The sequence below is a fragment of the Cucurbita pepo genome, chromosome 8, assembly GCF_057944985.1.
Source record: "Cucurbita pepo subsp. pepo isolate OVF chromosome 8, ASM5794498v1, whole genome shotgun sequence".
NCBI classification, from domain to species: domain Eukaryota; kingdom Viridiplantae; phylum Streptophyta; class Magnoliopsida; order Cucurbitales; family Cucurbitaceae; genus Cucurbita; species Cucurbita pepo.
In genome coordinates, this window is record NC_141805.1 from 9,080,233 (window position 1) to 9,098,880 (window position 18,648).

An 18,648-nucleotide genomic window follows, 5' to 3' on the forward strand; every position below is an offset into this window, starting at 1 on the left:
TAGGAAAATTTAGTAGGGGTAGTTTTATGAATGAGCTTTAAGATCGTTTTTTTTTTTCCGAATGTCGTAGATGAAATTAGACTTTGCTAGGGCTGACTTAAGCTTCGTTTACCTCACAAAAGTAGATAATTATCAAATTAAGTCTATCATAGTAAGTGGACATACCGTTGAAATGCCTAAAGGCTAGATTGGAGAATATTTAATGCACAAATAACACGTAATATATGAATTAAAAGAAGATATTAATAAATTGAATGATTATGAGTATGTTATACAAGATACTACGAACTAGAAGTATTTAAAATGTATGATGGAAAGACCATGATTATGAATCACATCTCGAAAAAAGTTGAAATCGTGAAATATATGAAAACTCGAGTAGGAAAAAGTAGACAACGAGTGATTTAATTGTGCATCATATCATTGAACTCATGATTTAATTATGAGACCTAACATAAAAGCAAGTAAAGGAACTTGGAACGAGCATACAATCATAAGCAACATGCCCTGAACAAGCATGACCATGACATCTAATGTAACGGTCCAAGCCCAAGCCCATCGCTAATAGATATTGTCCTCTTTGACTTTCCCTTTTGACCCAAGTCCACCGTTATTGTCCTCCTTGGACTTTCCCTTTTGGCCCAAGCCCATCGCTGACAGATAGATATTATCCTCATACTGTCCTCCTTGGACTTTCCCTTTTGGCCCAAGCCATTATCCTCATATTGTCTTCTTGGGCTTTCCCTTTTGGCCCAAGCCCATCGCTAAGATATTATCCTCTTTGGGTTTTCCCTTTCGGGCATCCCCTCAAGGCTTTAAAACACGGGAAGGTTTCTTTGGGCTTTCCCTTTCGGGCTTCCCCTCAAGGCTTTAAAACACGGGAAGGTTTCCACACCCTTATAAAGGGTGTTTTGTTCTCCTCTCCAACCAATATGAGACATCACATCTCACATATTGTCACATGCAACATGTCCTAAAGGGGCATCTTTATAAATGTATTTATTTATTTTTAATTTTTAGGTTTATTTTTATTAGACAGTATTCAAATTTTCAAACGGGTAAAATTTATAAGCTTTATTTTTACGAACACCCCATTTAAAACAAAATCGATATCTAACATAACCAAATATATCAACAAGTTCACAAGCAAAATACATATTTATATTAAGAGTATTGTCTGCACAACAAGGTTAAACCACACACACCCCTAGCTAATTCCCATCCCATCCCATCCCAGTCCCTTCCCTAACTACCTCGACGACGATCATATGGATCCCGATTAAGTCATCTTCAAATCAGAGATTACGTAACATCGCTACCAACCCGAAAAACCCGTCTTTCAACATATGAATCCCTTATCATTGTCTAGTCTGATTTAACATCTTGGGCTGTGCTGTAGTATGATGCTTCACTGATCTTCGCTTCTTCCTTCAACTGATAACATGAACAAAAACAATTAGAACGCACGAGTCACCGACAGCATAGTAGACTTTATATCAATCAGGAACATGAGAAAAACAGTAGCAGTAACATATATGATCCTTAAGAAAAGGCTTACCTTCTTAAGGATCTTCTTTTGGTAGCGGTATCCCTGAGGAAGTAAACAAATGAGTAACTTTTATGAGGATGATTTTACTGGAAGAACAAGTGGGCGGTAAAATTGTAAGAAGAGCAGCATTGCATAACTACCTTGTCAGTTCCGTAAATATAATCACAGTAGGTAAATACTGAAGCAAAGTTGCTATGGCTTTGTCCTCCAACATAGTGATGGTAATCATGATGGTCCGCACCACCGTAAAATGGTATGAGTTTGGTTACACTCCAGGGGAAATCGTACCTGAATATAATAATATTCAATTAATGAAACCAGGGATGATCTCTACCCTCATTATAAAAGCACAATCCCAAGGAAAAGAAACAACACTTCATTCATATTCATATTTCCCTCCTGCTACCTTTATTCCGGTTTTAAAATGCATCTTCTAAGGAGAGGTTTCCACCCCTTGTAAGGAAATCTCACAATTACACACTCTTCTAAGTAAGGTTTCATTCCCCTCTTCAATGAATGTAAGATCACAAAATTCTAGCGGTAGACTTGGACTATTACAAATGGTATCAAAGCCAGACATGGGACGGTGTATCAATGAGGACGCTAGCCTCCAAGGGGGGTGGATTGTGAGATTTCCTTATAAGGGTGTAGAAACCTCTCCTTAGAAAACGTGTTTTTAAACTATGAAGCTGACAACGATAGGTAATGGGCCGAAGTGGACAATATCTACCCACGGTGGACTTGGGCCATTACATCTATGTTCTTGTTATTGGATGTTAGTGTTCTCTTGTCGTATGTTTTCGTGGACGTGGTAGAGATAGAAATAGTGACCTTCCCATATGCTTTTACACTAAATATCAGCTTATCACTCCTCTCTATCATGTCTATAGAAAACATGGCACGGAAGAAAGCTATGAACATCTAGTTATCTCAGTCATTGTGTGAAAGAGACAAACGAAAGACACTCCAGAAAATATGAAATATTAGTACATAAAGCTATTCGTGTTCAGCCAAAGGGTTGGGGAATGTTGAGCCACAGGAAACCCGCCCAGAGGGAAGCTATGTCCTACATGACCAAAGAAAATGATTATCTGACACCGCATTTATTCCCAGCCATAAGCCTTAGCATCAATTACTTTTCATTTCTATCCCGACTGAACAATTTGGAGGTCAAATCAAAGGATTCTTATTTGAGTAAGCTTGGCCCCTTTCAAATGTCAATTTACTTTTCTTTCCCTTCATTTCTCTAAATTTACCAACAGTTTCAAAACGAGGACAGTCAACATGAAAAACCGGGCTTCGTTGAAGTCCAAGCTCATCACTAGCAAATATTGTCCGTTTTGGCCTGTTACGTATCGTTTTCAGCCTCACGGTTTTAAAACACGTCTCCTAGAGAGAGAGTTTTCCCCACCCTTATAAGAAATGTTTCGTTCCCCTCTCCAATTGATGTGGGATCTCAAAATCCACCACCTTGATGTCCCAGCGTCCTTGCTGACACATCGCCCGGTGTCGGACTCAGATAAGGAATAACCTATTCCATTGTGCCAGATGCAGTTCTCTACGGATGTCTTTCTACAAATCAGCTCCTTGTTCCTTTTCCTCCCTTTTCCCAACAATCCCAAGGCTACAAAATTTGACATTAAGTTTGAAGAACACACTTCCACAAGGGGTAAACCTGAAGCTTCACAAACAACCACAATGGAGTGTGAGATCAGGAGGATTAAGAATGGGTGTGAGCTAAAAGTTCCCTTAAAGCAAATAATGTTTGAACCAATAAGGATCAATTATGATCTTGTTCATGATCTTTGCTCGTCGATATCCTCGCAGCATTCCTCCCTTCATTTCATTGTAATTACCTACCCTATATGCAATTACACTCATAAAACCACTTTTTGTTTTTCCTTTCCTCATACATTAACTTCATTCTTCTCTAACATCTATAGTCTATGTCCATAACCTTAAAGCATAAAGAGGTAGTGGGTCCTTATTAGTTTAGTAAATAAGAATCAAGCTTCATAGGCTGGGATTCTCATAGAAGATTTATACGTTCTCTTAAGCTAAGTAAGGAATCTCACACGATCCCACATCGTTGGAGAGGAGAAAAACCTTGAGGGAAAGCCCCAAAAATGACAATATCTACTAGGAGAAAAACCTTGAGGGAAAGCCCCAAAAATGACAATATCTACTAGCGGCGGTGGCTTGGCCTTTCCCTAACTTTATGAAGAATGTGAAAGCTAAGAAAGTTGAAACTAGAAAATTCAAAGAAGGGCAAATTCAATCTTTTCAATGTATCTCAACTTCAAACTTTCATTATATCAAGTTAGTAGGAGCAATGATTCAGTATGCAATAAGTTCATGCAGTAATGATAGGATAAACATATACCTATATCTATAGATAAATATATATAATAAGAAAAAGGGCAAGGAAGATTTAAAAAAAGAAGAAAGCAATAGAGCAGATCCCAGTCCTAGTCAACAAAAGGCAAGTTCATCATCCAAGATCCTTGAGATGAAAAGTACTTTAACACAAAGGGGCATTGGCAAAGAGATAAAAGAATGCAGAAAATTTAAAGGCGGCATCATTCTGTCGCAGTCGAATAAAAGCAGAACAGAGAGATAATAGGTTTAGCATTCATACCCACTATGCGTTTCAATTGCTTCAATCTGCCTTAAAGCAATCCATAACCAGAAGGTGATCATATGACCAGGAACCATAGCCGGACCAAGAAAAGAGGGAATTCCAAGGATCAAAACCTCAGCCCAATGAGCATAAGGAGCTGCAAATCCAATTGGAGCAGTGTATTCATGATGAACTCGATGGATTTTCTCATACCCCCATTCGCAATGGAGGAATCTATGAACCCAATAATTGGTATAATCCTCCACCATGAAATAAACTACCAACTGGGAAACGATTTCCCATCCAGAAGGCAATGGCAAGCCCGTCCTGATCCCAATCATCTAATGATCCAAAACAAAGAAGAAGAATCATCGTCAATCAAAATCTCAAATAAAATAAAAATAAAATAAAAGTGGGGGAAATCGCAAAATCGAAACCCAGGATTTACATTAATGGAAGGGTATGAAACGAGCTGAAGAGGGCCAACAACAAGGAAGAACATACGCATGACATCCTTGTAGCAGCGGAAGATCTCGGCGGAGGGTAATCGAACTTTGGGCTGAATTTTGTATTTATGAATCCCAGAGACATGGAAGAGCTCGAGGAAGATGAGGGGAAGGGGAATAAGAGAGAAAATCAAGAAGAGGAAGAGAATGTTGTGGCAATAGAGGAAGTAATTGGATTTGTCATGGGAGTAATTAAACCAGAGGGTTTCGAAGTAGGTGAGATTCCGGCCGAGGGCGGCCTGGGCGGCGGAGAGGGAGTGAAAAGGCAACATCGGGTGGAGGAATCCACCGAAGCGGCGAAAAGGGGTGAGAGAGGAGAGGAAGAAGAGAGAGAGGGAGTTAAATTAATGCGGGAATTTTGAAAAGAAGAAGAGGAAGAACATGAAATGGTAGGGAGAAGGAATGTTTGGTTATATATAAATGGTATCCACCATGGCCACGCCTTCCAAAGCTTTTTCACATGCCTCTACAAACTCTCACTCTCACTATCACTCCTCTTCCTAATATTTTTCTTCATTCATACAAATTCTAATTGTTTATAAATGGTTAAATTCTTATATATTTAAAAATTCCAATGATATTAGCTCTATAATTTAAGAACACGAAGAACACGAAGAACAACCTTTAATTGAGTGTGTCCATTGCTAGGAGTGGAATATTAATTACCATGTTAGATATGAATGTGCACCATTACAGGCACTTCTTTCTATACCCATAATTTTTGTTGAATTCTAACCTAGCAATTTGTACGGTGACAGTTCCATTGTAAAATCATGTAATGTCGATACATAACTGTGTTCTGTTAGATATTAAACTTGTTTCATATACTTCTAGATACATAAATTTGTGGATATATGAGGGATCTATGATGACATATATTAGATCATTCATGTATGATAACCGATAGATTCATTATTTAATATATAGTTTATATTTTATAGAAATAGTTGAAATTTTCTTTTATGTCAATAAATTTATAATTTAAGCATTTGATTTATAAAGAGGCCGGAAAATATTTCCGTCCGAAAGGATCGTTTGAAATTTGACTCGCTAACCGATCGGCGATGGCGTTCGGCAACGTCGAGTTCTTCCGGTCATCCTAACCCACTTTCCAGTTCAGCCCTGATCTCTTTCTACTGCATCTTCACTCACAGCTGCCATCTTGCTTGGAAATGGTGTTGCTTCAATCACTCTGTTCGCCTTTAACCAAAAATCACTGGTAATATAGCCTGAGACAGCGGAAGAGGAGAGGAGTAGCATGGGGGATCTATATGTGTGGCTCGTTTCATTCTTCTTTCTCATAGCTCTTCTGATTGTCCTTATATATCAGGTAAATTTGAAACCCTATCTCGTCTGTTTTTCTCGAATTATCTTCAGTTCAAGTTGGTAAAGTAGAATCTGTTTGAATCAAAGACGGTTTATGTCAAAATTTCGTAGGCGGATACATTGCTTACCATTTCTGATCGTTAATTTGAAGTAAATGAGTATTTCGATTCACGTTTTGTTCATCTCGGAGGGATTAGTGTTTTGCACAATTATGTTCACATATTCGTCTTCGCTTGTCAATTTGGAAGTACTTTTCTAGAAAGCTTAAATCTCGACTGCACCTTGGATTAGATTTGTACTGAGTGTTCAAGCAGCGGCTGGCGATCCTTGTTTTTTGTTTGTTTACTTGTTACTACTATTATTTTCTTTGGATTTCACGTCGAATTATTAATTTTTTGCCATGCTCTCTGGTGTTCTTGTTTTAGTAATTTGAACTTTTTATTGCTTTTCCCCAATTTCTTGAAGTTTTGATCTCATTTGTTATGAGAAGGACAATTAATGTTCAAATTTATGAACATATGGTCATCTCCCCTCTGGCTTAAGGATGTGATAGATATGGATACCGTGGGTCAATACAGCATGTTGGCTGATTCTTAGTTTGAGTGTTCTAATATTGCTCGTTAGAATATCTATTGGTAGAAGCTCAATTTGAAAGAAGCTGGTAGTGAGTATGAGCTTGTATTGAAACATATTCAAAGATTTTAAATTTATATTTAGAAGTTATTCAAATCGAGTTTTCGTTTTGTAACTAAATGTATCAATTGCCTCTCTTTGAACATTTGAAGTATGAAAGATCAAAATCAACTTCTTGTTTAGTAATTTACTATCATTATCTTTTGTGTAGCTCATGTGCTTGGCGGATCTCGAGTTCGATTATATCAACCCTTATGACTCTGCTTCTCGAATTAATAAAGTGATTTTTCCGGAGTTCATATCTATGGGAGTTTTGTGCCTCTTCTATCTTTTAACGGGGCATTGGGGTATGTCAATACTTTGTGGACCCTACATATATTACAATGTGAGAATGTAAGTGTTCTCATCCCTCATCTTTTATTGAACTTATTATCTAAATCAAGTAATATCTGTTACAATGTTTATGCACAAAGTTACAAATATGCCTAGAGATAAGCGTTTTTGCATGATTTGTAATGTACTATACTGTTTAACCAAAGAAACACATGATTATGAATATATAGGCTATTTGCTTCTGATTTTGAGCATTCAGAAAAACCATAGCCTCCCATTGATTTGACAGATGTTAAATTTGATGATTGTCCTCAAAGCTAGATCTACCTTGTAGGGTTGGGCTTACTGTCAGGGCATAGCTTAGATCTAAGAAACACAAATACGGACATGCAACACAGATACAAGACAACATGAACATGGCAATACGTTGATTTCCAAAAAAAGTAGGACATAACTCGTTGGTAACATGTTAATGTTATTTTTAATTTTAAAAAAATACATTTGTGTATATTTGGACATATTATGAATATCTAATACTTTTAATGTAAATTTCTATCTTTAAACATCAAAAGAACATTTATAGATAACGATAAGATAACAATTAACAAACAATGTCAACAATATCAAGTAAGTCTCCCACACACACAAAAAAAAAAAAAAAAAAAAAAAAAAAAAAAAAGACTACAACATCAACAATATGCAATATCCAATAAGTCTTGTAAAAAAAACTACAAGGTAGAATCAAACAAAACAATCCTTCTACAGATTACATATTTTCCCCATCTTTGTCCTCTACACTGGTGGTTGACAACAACTGACAATGGTTATTGGTTGTTGTCATTGATGAGCAGCTGTGAGTTTTTTTCCCCCTTCATGGATGCAATAGTGAATTGAAGGTTTGAAGATATTGAAAAGAAACCCTAGTATTTTGAGGTTTATATTTGTGGCTTCAATTGTTGGGTATTGTGCTTTCTTTTAAATGAGCTTAAAAGACTTAAAACTTGAAAATTTGTAACATTACGTGTCTCAGTCATGTCTTTGTGTGTCCCCAGCTGTGTCCAAGTGTGTTCCCATTGTGTCAGAAAATGAAAGGAAAAAAGAATGATAGACACGCAAAACAGCGTGTTGAACATGTGTTGACATGTCCGACACTTGGCTATTTTACAATTATTGGTGCTTGATAGGCTTAGATCATATTGATACATGGTTGTAAGTAGAGTACATTTGGAGTTTGGAGAATATGCAACGGTGCTAATTAAGTAGAATACATTTTACTGGACCAAGGAATATGACTTACCCTTGATGTGTTTACAAGGTATAGGGTTGGAGCTTGCTTGGCTTCCATCTCTGAAAATGCTTGTGGTAGCGTAGAATGGTGGCAGGATTTCATTGATTGAAAAACTAATATACTATGCCTTTCAATCATTTGCTTTTAAAAACATTAAGCTTATTAATACTGTTTCAACGTATGAGTTCCATTGTTTTGTTATCTACCTTTTATATATGTTTCCGAAAGCTAAGTCAAATGGGTCATCAAACAGGGTCTTAGAAAATAAAGTTAGTGATTATAGATTTCTAGAGTTTTGGAAGGTAAGAAAGAGAGAGCTCCTATTCCCTTTTTCTTTTTCCATCATATATAGAACATGTCCTCATTGTTCTCAAAGTGCCTTTGGTCACTAAAGCCCTTGGTCCACACTTTCTACCAAAAGAATCAGGATCTTGTTGGCCAGGACATGCCTTCTCTATGGCCATAAACATTTCTGTTTCCTGGAAAATAAGGATAAAGTTTTCTTATGGACTTTAGGTCTATTAGTTTGTATCCTCAAGTATAAAACTATAAAGTATTTTTTGAACAGTTGTTTTTGTTTTTGAAATATAACTAAGAATGAAAATGTTTACTCAATTTATGTTGTTTGGAATTGGACTATGACATGACTCTGTCGGATTGAGTGGTTAAGGCACCATTCAAAGGAAGAATCCTTCTTTGGCTCAAAGTTGAAGGAAAAGTAAGCATTATGACAATTATGATATTTTGGTGATTCACCTCCCAGCTATTGCGTTCGCAGTTACCTGTATAGTTGGGTGGTCGTGTTTGCAGCTCGTTGCAGCATTTTGATAGAAATAAAAGACTTTTAAGTTATATTATAAGATAGAAGGATAAAGGAATAGGAATACAATTAACTCTCCAAGTACCTCCAAGGTACTTGGAACATCCCTCTTGAGCATTTTCAAGCCTAAATCAACTGAACTATTCCCTACCTCCATCCCTTTTCACTTCTTTTAATTGTAACTCAACTCCGTTACTAATTGAGTATAATAAATGTGGGGTGAGGATTTGAATGGTGTGAGGATTTGAACTTTTGATCTCAAAGAACTAAGGAAGCACATGTGGGGTGAGGATTTGAATGGTGTGAGGATTTGAACTTTTGATCTCAAAGAACTAAGGAAGCACTAGTACACTCTTACTATCCTAATTATAACCCTGGAAGTTACCCCAAATGGCTTTCCTAAAATTACCGTCCCCCTAAAACACACCTTGATATGATATGCATATCACTATACTCAGCAGTTTTTACTTGTGATCAGGTATCTACGAAGACAGCACCTGGTAGATGTTACAGAGATATTCAATATGCTAAACTGGGAAAAGAAGCAACGGCTTTTCAAACTAGCCTATCTAGTTTTCCTCCTCTTCCTCTCTGTATTTTGGTACTTCAAGATGGGAAAGCCTTTTCATGTTATTGTTTTGATGCCTTTTCTAATCTTAAATGCCTCTGACCGAGTTTGCCTGATTTGTGATTGCAGGATGATATATTATGCTTTGGAAGATGATGAATAAGTAGAAACAATTGTTTGCATGCAGTTGATTGTATCTTAACGGCCTGTGAGTTGAATTTCTACCCTTCAGTATCTCTTTCTGAAGCTCCCGCACTTTGCAGATTTCAAGGACATTCTCGTTGGGCTAGGAACTTCAATCTATTTTGGAGAGAGATTTAGCGCTTGACTGCCTCTAATTTGCACCTTCTCCACTTCAAATCAGGCTTGTCAATACATTCTGTTAGGTACTTTTCATGGTTGAAATAACTATGATGATTGATGTCTCCCTCTCACACACAAGCTAGCACAGACATTTTAGGCAATGGCAATTCCTATGTGACTATGAACTCGATTTATAATTATGGAGAAATTTGAGTCTAAAGGGAACAAGTGTTTAAGACTCGCATTCTTTACTTATTATTTCTTGTGATTTTTTTTTTTTTTTTTTTTTTTGGTTTTTCTCTGTAGACAAGAAAAAGAGATTGATTCTTAATGAATATGTTTCATTTTCAACTGGAAATGAACACTCTGGTACGACGTTTAGTTATCTATAACAAAAAAAGAAAAATGCTCGAGCATTTGACTTGCGAGCATTATGTTTGTCCAAGCTAGGTTGTTTAGTTGATGAAATAACATATATATTGGACAAAATTTGATTCGCGAGAATTATGTTTGTCCAAGCTATGTTGTTTAGTCGATGAAATAACATATATTGGACAAAATTTGACTCGCATATATCATCGATCAAATGGTCTTCTAGTTTTTTTTTTACAACATAACAGGGTGCTTCATCATCGTATTTAAGTTATATATCATATTTATTATCATATATCAAAAAATTAAGAAATTGAATGGAATGATTGATTTTGTTTGTTGAGATTTAATCTATGATTTCATTTTTAACTCTCTTTTCAAAAACTATATACTTCCTCTTAATTTCTTTTTAAGTTCCTAAAACTCCGATTTGGATTGTTAGCCAAATTTTAAAATTTGACAAACATTTAACAGAACAAATGTTCATAGTTGGGAAAAATCATAAGGCAAAAATGAAAAACAAGACCGTAATTTATCAAAATATGTTGATTTTCATCTGTTAAAAGATCAATCAAATCAAACCAACCTGAAATTTATCAAAATATTGAACACTTTCTTTCACTAACTCTTGCTATGGACTCCAGAAAGTTCATTCAATCCTTCCACAAGAACAGCCCAAAAACTAATTTATCAGACCTAGTTAACAACATGTTGAACTCATTTTAAAAGAAAAACAAAGCAAAAACTAGCAACCAAATTTAGTGCCCCCTCTAGGATAACCTAATGACTTTATGGTGAATAATAGAAGACCCGAAGAAAATGAGTGCAAGTCATGATGATCATCTATCTATAATATAACATTACATATTTTCTTTATGACCAAATGTAGTATGCCAAGCAATTGTTATTTAAAAATAGTCGAAGTACGAACAAACTGATTAAATATTCACAAATATCTTACGAAAACAAAATCAGTCGTTTTTAGGTTGAGAATTACTGGCAGCTCATAGTCTCCACCATTCCAGATCTTCAAGTTTGTTGAGATATATTGCACTAATACAAGTGAAACAGTTGGGACGAAAGATAAGTTTTAGAAGTAAAATCTATAACTTCCAAGTCCTTCACTACCAACACAGTGAGGGGCAGAGGGGTTCAAGTAGGTTTCTCATACGAATTCTGATCTCGAAATTCAGACATGGCGCTTCGAATCATATCAGCTACATTGGGTTGCACAAACATGTGAGTATTATCCAAAATATGGATGATAAATCTATGGGATACAGGTAAGGAAGCATTGTAGTTGATGATAAATTGTCCCATAGGTATGTCACTGCACCAAGGAAGAAAATCATTTCTATGATCTAAGAAGAAAATAAAATTTATCTCAAGAACAGAAAGAAAAAAAAAAAATCCCTAGAATCTCAGTTTAAACTCCCTCAGTAAAACTAGGATAAAGTTGTACCCAAGGATCCCCAATTCAAGATGGGAAAGAAAGGTAATATCAGTTGCATAACAAACATATATCAAGCTTTGCAAACAATTGCAAATAACAAATTTTATGAACCAAGGAATCTGCCAAGGTCATAATTCTTCAAATCCTCTTTACATTCAATGAGAAACAAAAACTCATAGCAACATTCCAATGAATCTATCCCAGTGTTTATAAGAGATCATCAAGAAAACAGGGAGAAAAGAAAAGAAATGAACAAGATCCCAAGTAATCTACAATATCACAATGACAGTTTCTAGTCAATCAAAAGCGCTGTAGTTTCCAATGCCATACTAATTCTGAAGACTCTATGTAACAGCTCATGCCCCCCGCTAGCAGATATTGTCCTCTTTGGGCTTTCCCTTTCGAGCTTCCACTCAAAGCTTTAAAATGCGTGTACTAGGGAGAGGTTTCCACACCCTTCTAAGGAATGCTTCATCCCCCTCTCTACTCAACCTGGGATCTCACAATCCACCCAAGCCCAGCGTCCTTGTTGGTACACCGCTCGGTGTCTGGCTTTGATACCATTTGTAACAGCCCAAGCCCACCGCTAGCAGATATTGTCCTCTTTGGACTTTCCCTTCTGGGCTTCCCCTCAAGGTTTTAAAACGTGTCGGTTAGAGAGAGATTTCTACACCCTTGTAAGGAATACTTCGTTCCCCTCTCTAACCGATGTTGGATCTCACACTCTATCCCAGTGTCCAAAAGAGATCATCAAGTAAAAAGGGATGAAAGAAACGTAGAACATGACTCCAAAGTAGACAACATGACAGTAAAACTTTCTAGTCATTTAAAGAAGCTTTCTCAATTCAAATGTCAAAATGATCTCAAAGACTCTGTCCCAGTGTTTCAAGAGATCATCAAAGCAAATAGGGATTAAAAAAAGAAGAAGAAGAAGCGAACATGACCCCAAGTATTAGAAGACAACTTCACAGTCTGGTCTTTCTAAGCTCTGTCATTTCAAATGTCATAGCTATCACAAAGATTAATGGACAATATCACAATGACATGGCAGTTTCTAATCTCTAAGAAGCAGTGTTATTCAAATGTCAAAACAATTCCAAAGAGAAGATGAAACAACCAACGGAAGAAAACTAGATTTCACTCAATAATCAAACAAGAGAAAGTGCAGCCCAACAAAATCGATATCTATCTTTGAAGTATTACCAGGAGATGAATAGTCCTTTAATGGCATTAACCATGATGTCAAAACGTCCACGCTCAAAAGGAAGCAGCAAGCAACGAAAACTGAAAGCCCCTACATTCCGATTTCCAAGTGATTAATCAAGAATATTGAATTCTCAGAGGCTAATCGATTCGATTGTCATCGAGGAGTGGCCCAGAAGAACAAATTTGAACTTCCATAAGGGAATAAAACAAAATGATGCTGATTTCGAAGCACGTCAAAGCAAAATTTATCCAGGAAATCGATCAAAACGTAAAATTAAGTTAGGAGAAACGAATACATAGTAGAACATCGCAAAACCCTAGATCGAGACAAGGCATCGGCGTAATCAGTGGCATGAACTTACCGGCGTGTTTGTTCTTCAGCGGAGTAGAGAAGAAGGAAGAAGAAGATCCGTACGGGAACGCTCAAAGGACTGCAACTCGAAAACTAAGTAAAAAATAAGGTAAATTAATAAAAATATACCCTTTATTATTTTAATTTAAATAAAAATAAAATGAATTTAAATAGACATTTGAAAGTGATTTTAAATATTGTTATAATTTTATTTAACCAATAAACCAAATTAAACAACAAAAACATCATTTTTATTTTTTATTAAAACCAAAAAAACATAAATAATAAATCTTTATTATTTTAATTTAATTTCAAATATAAACATTTCTCGAACAAAATTGATTAAGCAAATTGTCTCGTAACTTCTCTTCTCTCCATCGCTTGTTCACTTTAGCTATGAATTCTTCTATCCTTTTCTCCAGTTCGTCGTCATCGTCTTCTTCGTCACATCGCTCGGTTTCATCCTCATCGTCGACGTCTTCATCTTCCTCATCACATTGCTCGGTTTCATCTTCATTTAATTGCTCGCTTTCGTCGTTGTCTCTATCGTCTTTCTCATTTTGACTGTCATCTTTATATTTATCGTCACTTTCATGTTCATCATTACGAGCACAAAATTCAATATGTTGACAAGAGGTATAGTACCCGTGATACGACCCTTTTCGTATATGATAGAGAGATTGATGAGGTGGTGGCGGATGGTACGTCACAATTATAATAAGAATTATAGAGTTGAAGATTGAGAACATGAAATGTGGATTCCCAAGAAGCTTAGTACTTAGAAAAAATTGAGATGATTTTGAAGTTACCAACAAAACCACCACCGTCGCCGCCGCCGCCGCCGCCATGACAGCCACCAATCCCACCATAATTCTCATTCCCATTTTGCCATTCACTCCCCTCCTCAAACCCCTCCTATTTCTATTTATACTTCCATAAATTTATAAATTGATCCCTAATATTTTTATTATTATTATTTTGTCCTCAATCATTAAAGAAGTTTTCATTTATTAAATTATGAATATTTTTTTAAGCAACGTAGTAGTAGTATTGAGGAAACGAATTCAAGTTCATAATTATAAGATCTCACGTTCGTTTCAGAGGAGAACGAAACATTTCTTATAAGGGTGTAGAAACATTCCCTAGCAGACGTGTTTTAAAAATTTGAAGAGAAGCCCAAAAGTGAAAACCTAAAAAGACTAGTAGTGGGTTTGGGCTATTACAAATGGTAATAGAGCTAGACATCGAGTGGTGTGTCAGCGAGGATACTAGCCCCCAAGGGGTGGATCTCCAACGAGGACACTAGGTCCCCAAGGGAGTGGATTGTAAGATCCCACATCAGTTGGAGAAGCGAACGAAACATTTGTTATTAGGGTGTGAAAATCTTTCCCTCATAGACCTGTTTTATGCATCAATTGATATTGTAATAGCTTATAACTTGATACAACTTGCTATAAAAAATTGATTATCATAAAGTTTAAAATTGAAAGTTGTAAAAAATGAAATGGACGTTTTATTCACGTAGCTATACTGGAATTTGTTAAATTGCACGGTCGAAAATAGAGGGTATTTTAGGAATAAATTATTAGGAGAGTTTGGGATGGGAATGGGAGGATTTGTTATTTAAAGTAAAATAGAAGCAAAAGCAAAGGCAAAAATCCATTGTTCTTGCATTAACATAAGGGATTAAGTGTTTTATATATAATCTTGGCCTTAAAGACTTTTCCTAAACAAACAACTTTCTTTTAATACCATGTGCCTTGCCTTACAAGAAACCCCTCTTAAAACCTTCCTGTTTTTTTGTGTTAAACATCATTATCCCTTTTCGTTTTTCAATCCGACCACAGTTTTACGTCGACTCAAAACGGGGGAGGTCTTAGCTTAAGACTATATTGTCGGTGATATAATATCTTCGGTGAGTTTCGGTTCAAAGTAGAGGCAACGAAACATTCTTTATAAAGGTGTGGAAACCTCTCCCTAGTTACACGCATTTTAAAACTATGAGGCTGAAGACGATACGTAACGGGTTAAAGCAAACAGTATCTATTAGCGATGGGTTTTGGCTGTTACATATGAAGGCTTGTTTTCTTTCATAAAGTTCGGGTGGATTTTGTCTGTATTAAACGTGTCCTTGCAAAAGAGATGTTTTTAAAGATGTTTTCTTGTCTCTCATTTCTTTTTCGAATAAATCGTGGGACCTAATGGATTGAACTCAGTATGCTGCTATGAAATATATTGGTCTTGCGGTATCTACACAGGAAGCAAAACCTCTTTGGTAAATTCTTTTAGATTTAAGTAGAGTCTCGCTCGTTAAAAGGAGTTGTAGCCTCGTAACTATTAGTTTAGCGTAGCAGTCTTGGATCGGAAAAAGGCTCTAAAACCCCTACTCCTAACACCAACATTAGAGAAACGTACACGCAATAGAAAAATAACGTACAAAATTATGTGATCCCGTATATCTATAATAACCCGAATTATATTATTAAAATTGTTGATCCAACGTAAGCAAAATGGATTGGTCTATTACCTTCGTCAGGGTCGATGTCCACTATTTTTAAGGTATAAAGTTAACAAAATGTTCACGGAGTATAACACAAAAAAATGAATTTAGGACATAGGAGCTTGAAATATCAAACAAGATGAACAAGAGGACGAAGAGAGATCTTGGTACTAAAAAAATAATTAACTTACGTTCATATCAGTTGGCTGACTTCTCAAATCTAGCCCTAAAGGTGACCAAGTTTCAGCACGGAATGATGACGTTGTTGTCGTTGTCGTTGTTGTCATGTATGACTTCAGTTCAACAGGGGATATCGGAAGAGCTGAAACCGGTAACACAATGTCTTGTTTCGGTTTCTTCGATTTTTGTTCATGTTGGTTCCCAGATATAAAGCTTCCTACTACCACCTACATTTTTCAAAGTTGTTAGGTTCAAGAAATTTACAAGTTTACGGACTAAATAAACATCATGCAAAAAGTTCATCATAAAACAAGCAGATAGAAAAGGAGATATTTATACTTGAATAGAACTTGCAGCTACTAACAAACCAACAACTCCGCCACCAAAAACACGTCCATCTGAACTCGCTAAGGAGACACTCATTCCACCAGTTCGACTCCTAGCTCCTGCGTTGTCACTTGGCATGAACGATCCTGACAACGACAATATCTCGAACCGACCCTGTGAAGGAAAGAGGAGTATTTTAACCTATGACCATATTTACACTTCCTAAGAGAGTTACAAATTCATATGTTACCTCATATGTTAATGTTCCTCCAGAAAAATTCGGTTGACGAAGAGTGACGCTCGAAATCACACCATTAGCGGAGAGAATGCATATGGCCCGAGGCCCTTGTTGAGAAAATGAGAGAATCTTCATCGTTATGTCCTAAAACGACATAGTAAACATCTGATCGTTACCTCGAGAAATATAGAAAAGTAACATTGACCTTTTAAACCCTAAAAAATTAACATAATTGAGTTACCTCACCAGAATTGACAGTGATGATATGAGGTGTAAAATTACCACCAACAGAGCAAGGTACCCATTCCGCTACCAAAGCAAAAATAATCAAAGTCAATAATTAATAACATCAAAATCATTTATTTATTTATTTATTTATTTTAATTTCATTGAAATTTTATTATCAGCCCTAATTACTAAATTTTTAAAAAATATCAAATAATTTCAATAATTTTCAATTTTATATATAAATTGAGTTTAACGGGTTGATTAGTAATAAACCAAATCGCAAACAACTATTCTGGAGTATAAACTTTTCCAAATCTTTATAAGAAATGTTTCATTCTCCTCTCCAATGGATGTGGGATCTCATAATCCACCTCTTTAGGAGTTCAGTTTCCTCCTTAGAACACTACTCAGTACATAGACTAATACAATATATACTTCTTTCCTTAAGATTAGAACGTACTTTAATTTATTTTAAACCCATTTCTGCCCTACATTCAAAATTAGGTGGGTTGGACGAAAGTTTAAGGAATAATCATGAGTTTATAATCAAAGAATACTATCTACACTGGTATAAGACCATCAAAGCTACTAGAGCTTATGTTCAAAGTGGACAATATCATGTGATTGTGGAGGGTAGTGCTCATCTAACATAGTAATATACCCTAGTCATGCCTTAAATTTAGTCAGTAATTAAATCAAGTTTCATTACCTAAACTCTCGGCTTCATATTTGGTTTTGCTCAACCAACTGGCGGGCCGCACTTTCCCCCGTTTCGCAGCCGAGAAATCAATCACCGCCGCCGGTGCCACTGCCAGTGCTAGTTCCGACCCTGATATTGCCTTCCGTGACAGCGCCGCCACATTCAACTTTCCATCCGGCCCATACTTCCTCGGCCTACCCCTCTTCTTCTTCGCCGCCACAGCCGCAGAACCTACAGGACCACCACCTTCCGGTACTGGAGCCGTCGTGTCGGGTCTTGAAGGATCTGACTCAGCCGCCACCGTAACCCCATTCCCACCATCCCCTTCTCGTACCTCCATACAGAATTTTCTGTAATCAAAACAAAACCCCATTTCCTTTCCAACCTCAATTCCTCCGAACACAATAAAAAAATTAAAAATAAATTAAAAATTAAAAGAAAAGAAATTAGAAGCTCCATTAATGGAGGGATTATGATTTCACCTGAAAAAAAAAAAAAAAAAAAAAAAAAAAAAAAAAAAAAAAAAAAAAAAACACTGAGACTGTTCCACTCAAACCTCTCCTCTGTGCTTTGCTATCACAATTTATGACCAAAAACAGAGAGACCTTATTTTTAATATAAAATCGTTTTATTATTTGCAATTAATTTTTAAATAAATTATTTCTAAGAGAACCTTAACTAGTTAAATTATAGAGCGTTATTTTTAAATGAATATAGATCTGGTTCAATAATTAATTAAAAAAAAAAGAATTATATGATTAAAATAACTTTATTGTAAAAACAAAATTTAATAATTAAAATAAATTTTTAATGGTTAGGGTTTAGGGTGTAAAGTAAGATTTAAAATTTTAATAATAGTTAAATAATGAAAGAGAGAGAGAGAGAGGAAGAAATTCAATTATTGTAATATTTAAAGTATAATATAATAATTTATTTGAATTAATATATAAAATAATTAGGGTTTTGTATGGAATCAGCTGTCTTTTTGTAATAAAAAAAATTATTTATTTATTAATTATTATGACCAATATTATATAATATATTTATTTATTTACTCAAAATATTTTTTTTACTCTATGGTCTTTTTGAATATTGAAATATTTTAATTATTATTTTTGTACCCACTTGTTTCCTCCACCATCATCT

At 35.7% G+C, this 18,648-nt stretch overlaps 4 protein-coding genes across 4 annotated transcripts; 1 reads left to right on the plus strand and 3 right to left on the minus strand.

Moving 5' to 3' along the window:
* Positions 1 to 1,139: 1,139 nt before the first annotated feature.
* Positions 1,140 to 5,177, minus strand: LOC111799948 (methylsterol monooxygenase 1-2-like). The gene is made up of 5 exons (XM_087126266.1): positions 4,618 to 5,177; positions 4,188 to 4,510; positions 1,690 to 1,837; positions 1,559 to 1,591; positions 1,140 to 1,434 (listed from the first exon to the last, which is right to left on the minus strand). Exons 1-5 carry the CDS (start codon positions 4,945 to 4,947, stop codon positions 1,366 to 1,368), a joined length of 903 nt encoding a protein of 300 aa, XP_086982392.1. The 5' UTR covers positions 4,948 to 5,177; the 3' UTR covers positions 1,140 to 1,365.
* Positions 5,178 to 5,642: 465 nt separating this feature from the next.
* Positions 5,643 to 10,197, plus strand: LOC111799949 (protein cornichon homolog 4). Its single transcript, XM_023683484.2, has 4 exons — positions 5,643 to 6,005; positions 6,846 to 7,027; positions 9,554 to 9,676; positions 9,773 to 10,197. The coding sequence occupies exons 1-4, from the start codon at positions 5,934 to 5,936 to the stop codon at positions 9,804 to 9,806; spliced, it is 411 nt and encodes a 136-aa protein (XP_023539252.1). The 5' UTR covers positions 5,643 to 5,933; the 3' UTR covers positions 9,807 to 10,197.
* Positions 10,198 to 11,204: 1,007 nt separating this feature from the next.
* Positions 11,205 to 13,442, minus strand: LOC111799950 (Nucleotide excision repair, TFIIH, subunit TTDA). The gene is made up of 3 exons (XM_023683485.2): positions 13,340 to 13,442; positions 12,975 to 13,065; positions 11,205 to 11,648 (listed from the first exon to the last, which is right to left on the minus strand). The coding sequence occupies exons 2-3, from the start codon at positions 13,007 to 13,009 to the stop codon at positions 11,471 to 11,473; spliced, it is 213 nt and encodes a 70-aa protein (XP_023539253.2). The 5' UTR covers positions 13,010 to 13,065; positions 13,340 to 13,442; the 3' UTR covers positions 11,205 to 11,470.
* A 2,347-nt stretch (positions 13,443 to 15,789) lies between these two features.
* LOC111800131 (AT-hook motif nuclear-localized protein 1) lies at positions 15,790 to 18,019 on the minus strand. The gene is made up of 5 exons (XM_023683718.2): positions 17,512 to 18,019; positions 16,816 to 16,883; positions 16,587 to 16,718; positions 16,349 to 16,510; positions 15,790 to 16,236 (listed from the first exon to the last, which is right to left on the minus strand). Exons 1-5 carry the CDS (start codon positions 17,873 to 17,875, stop codon positions 16,012 to 16,014), a joined length of 951 nt encoding a protein of 316 aa, XP_023539486.2. The 5' UTR covers positions 17,876 to 18,019; the 3' UTR covers positions 15,790 to 16,011.
* Positions 18,020 to 18,648: the final 629 nt, after the last annotated feature.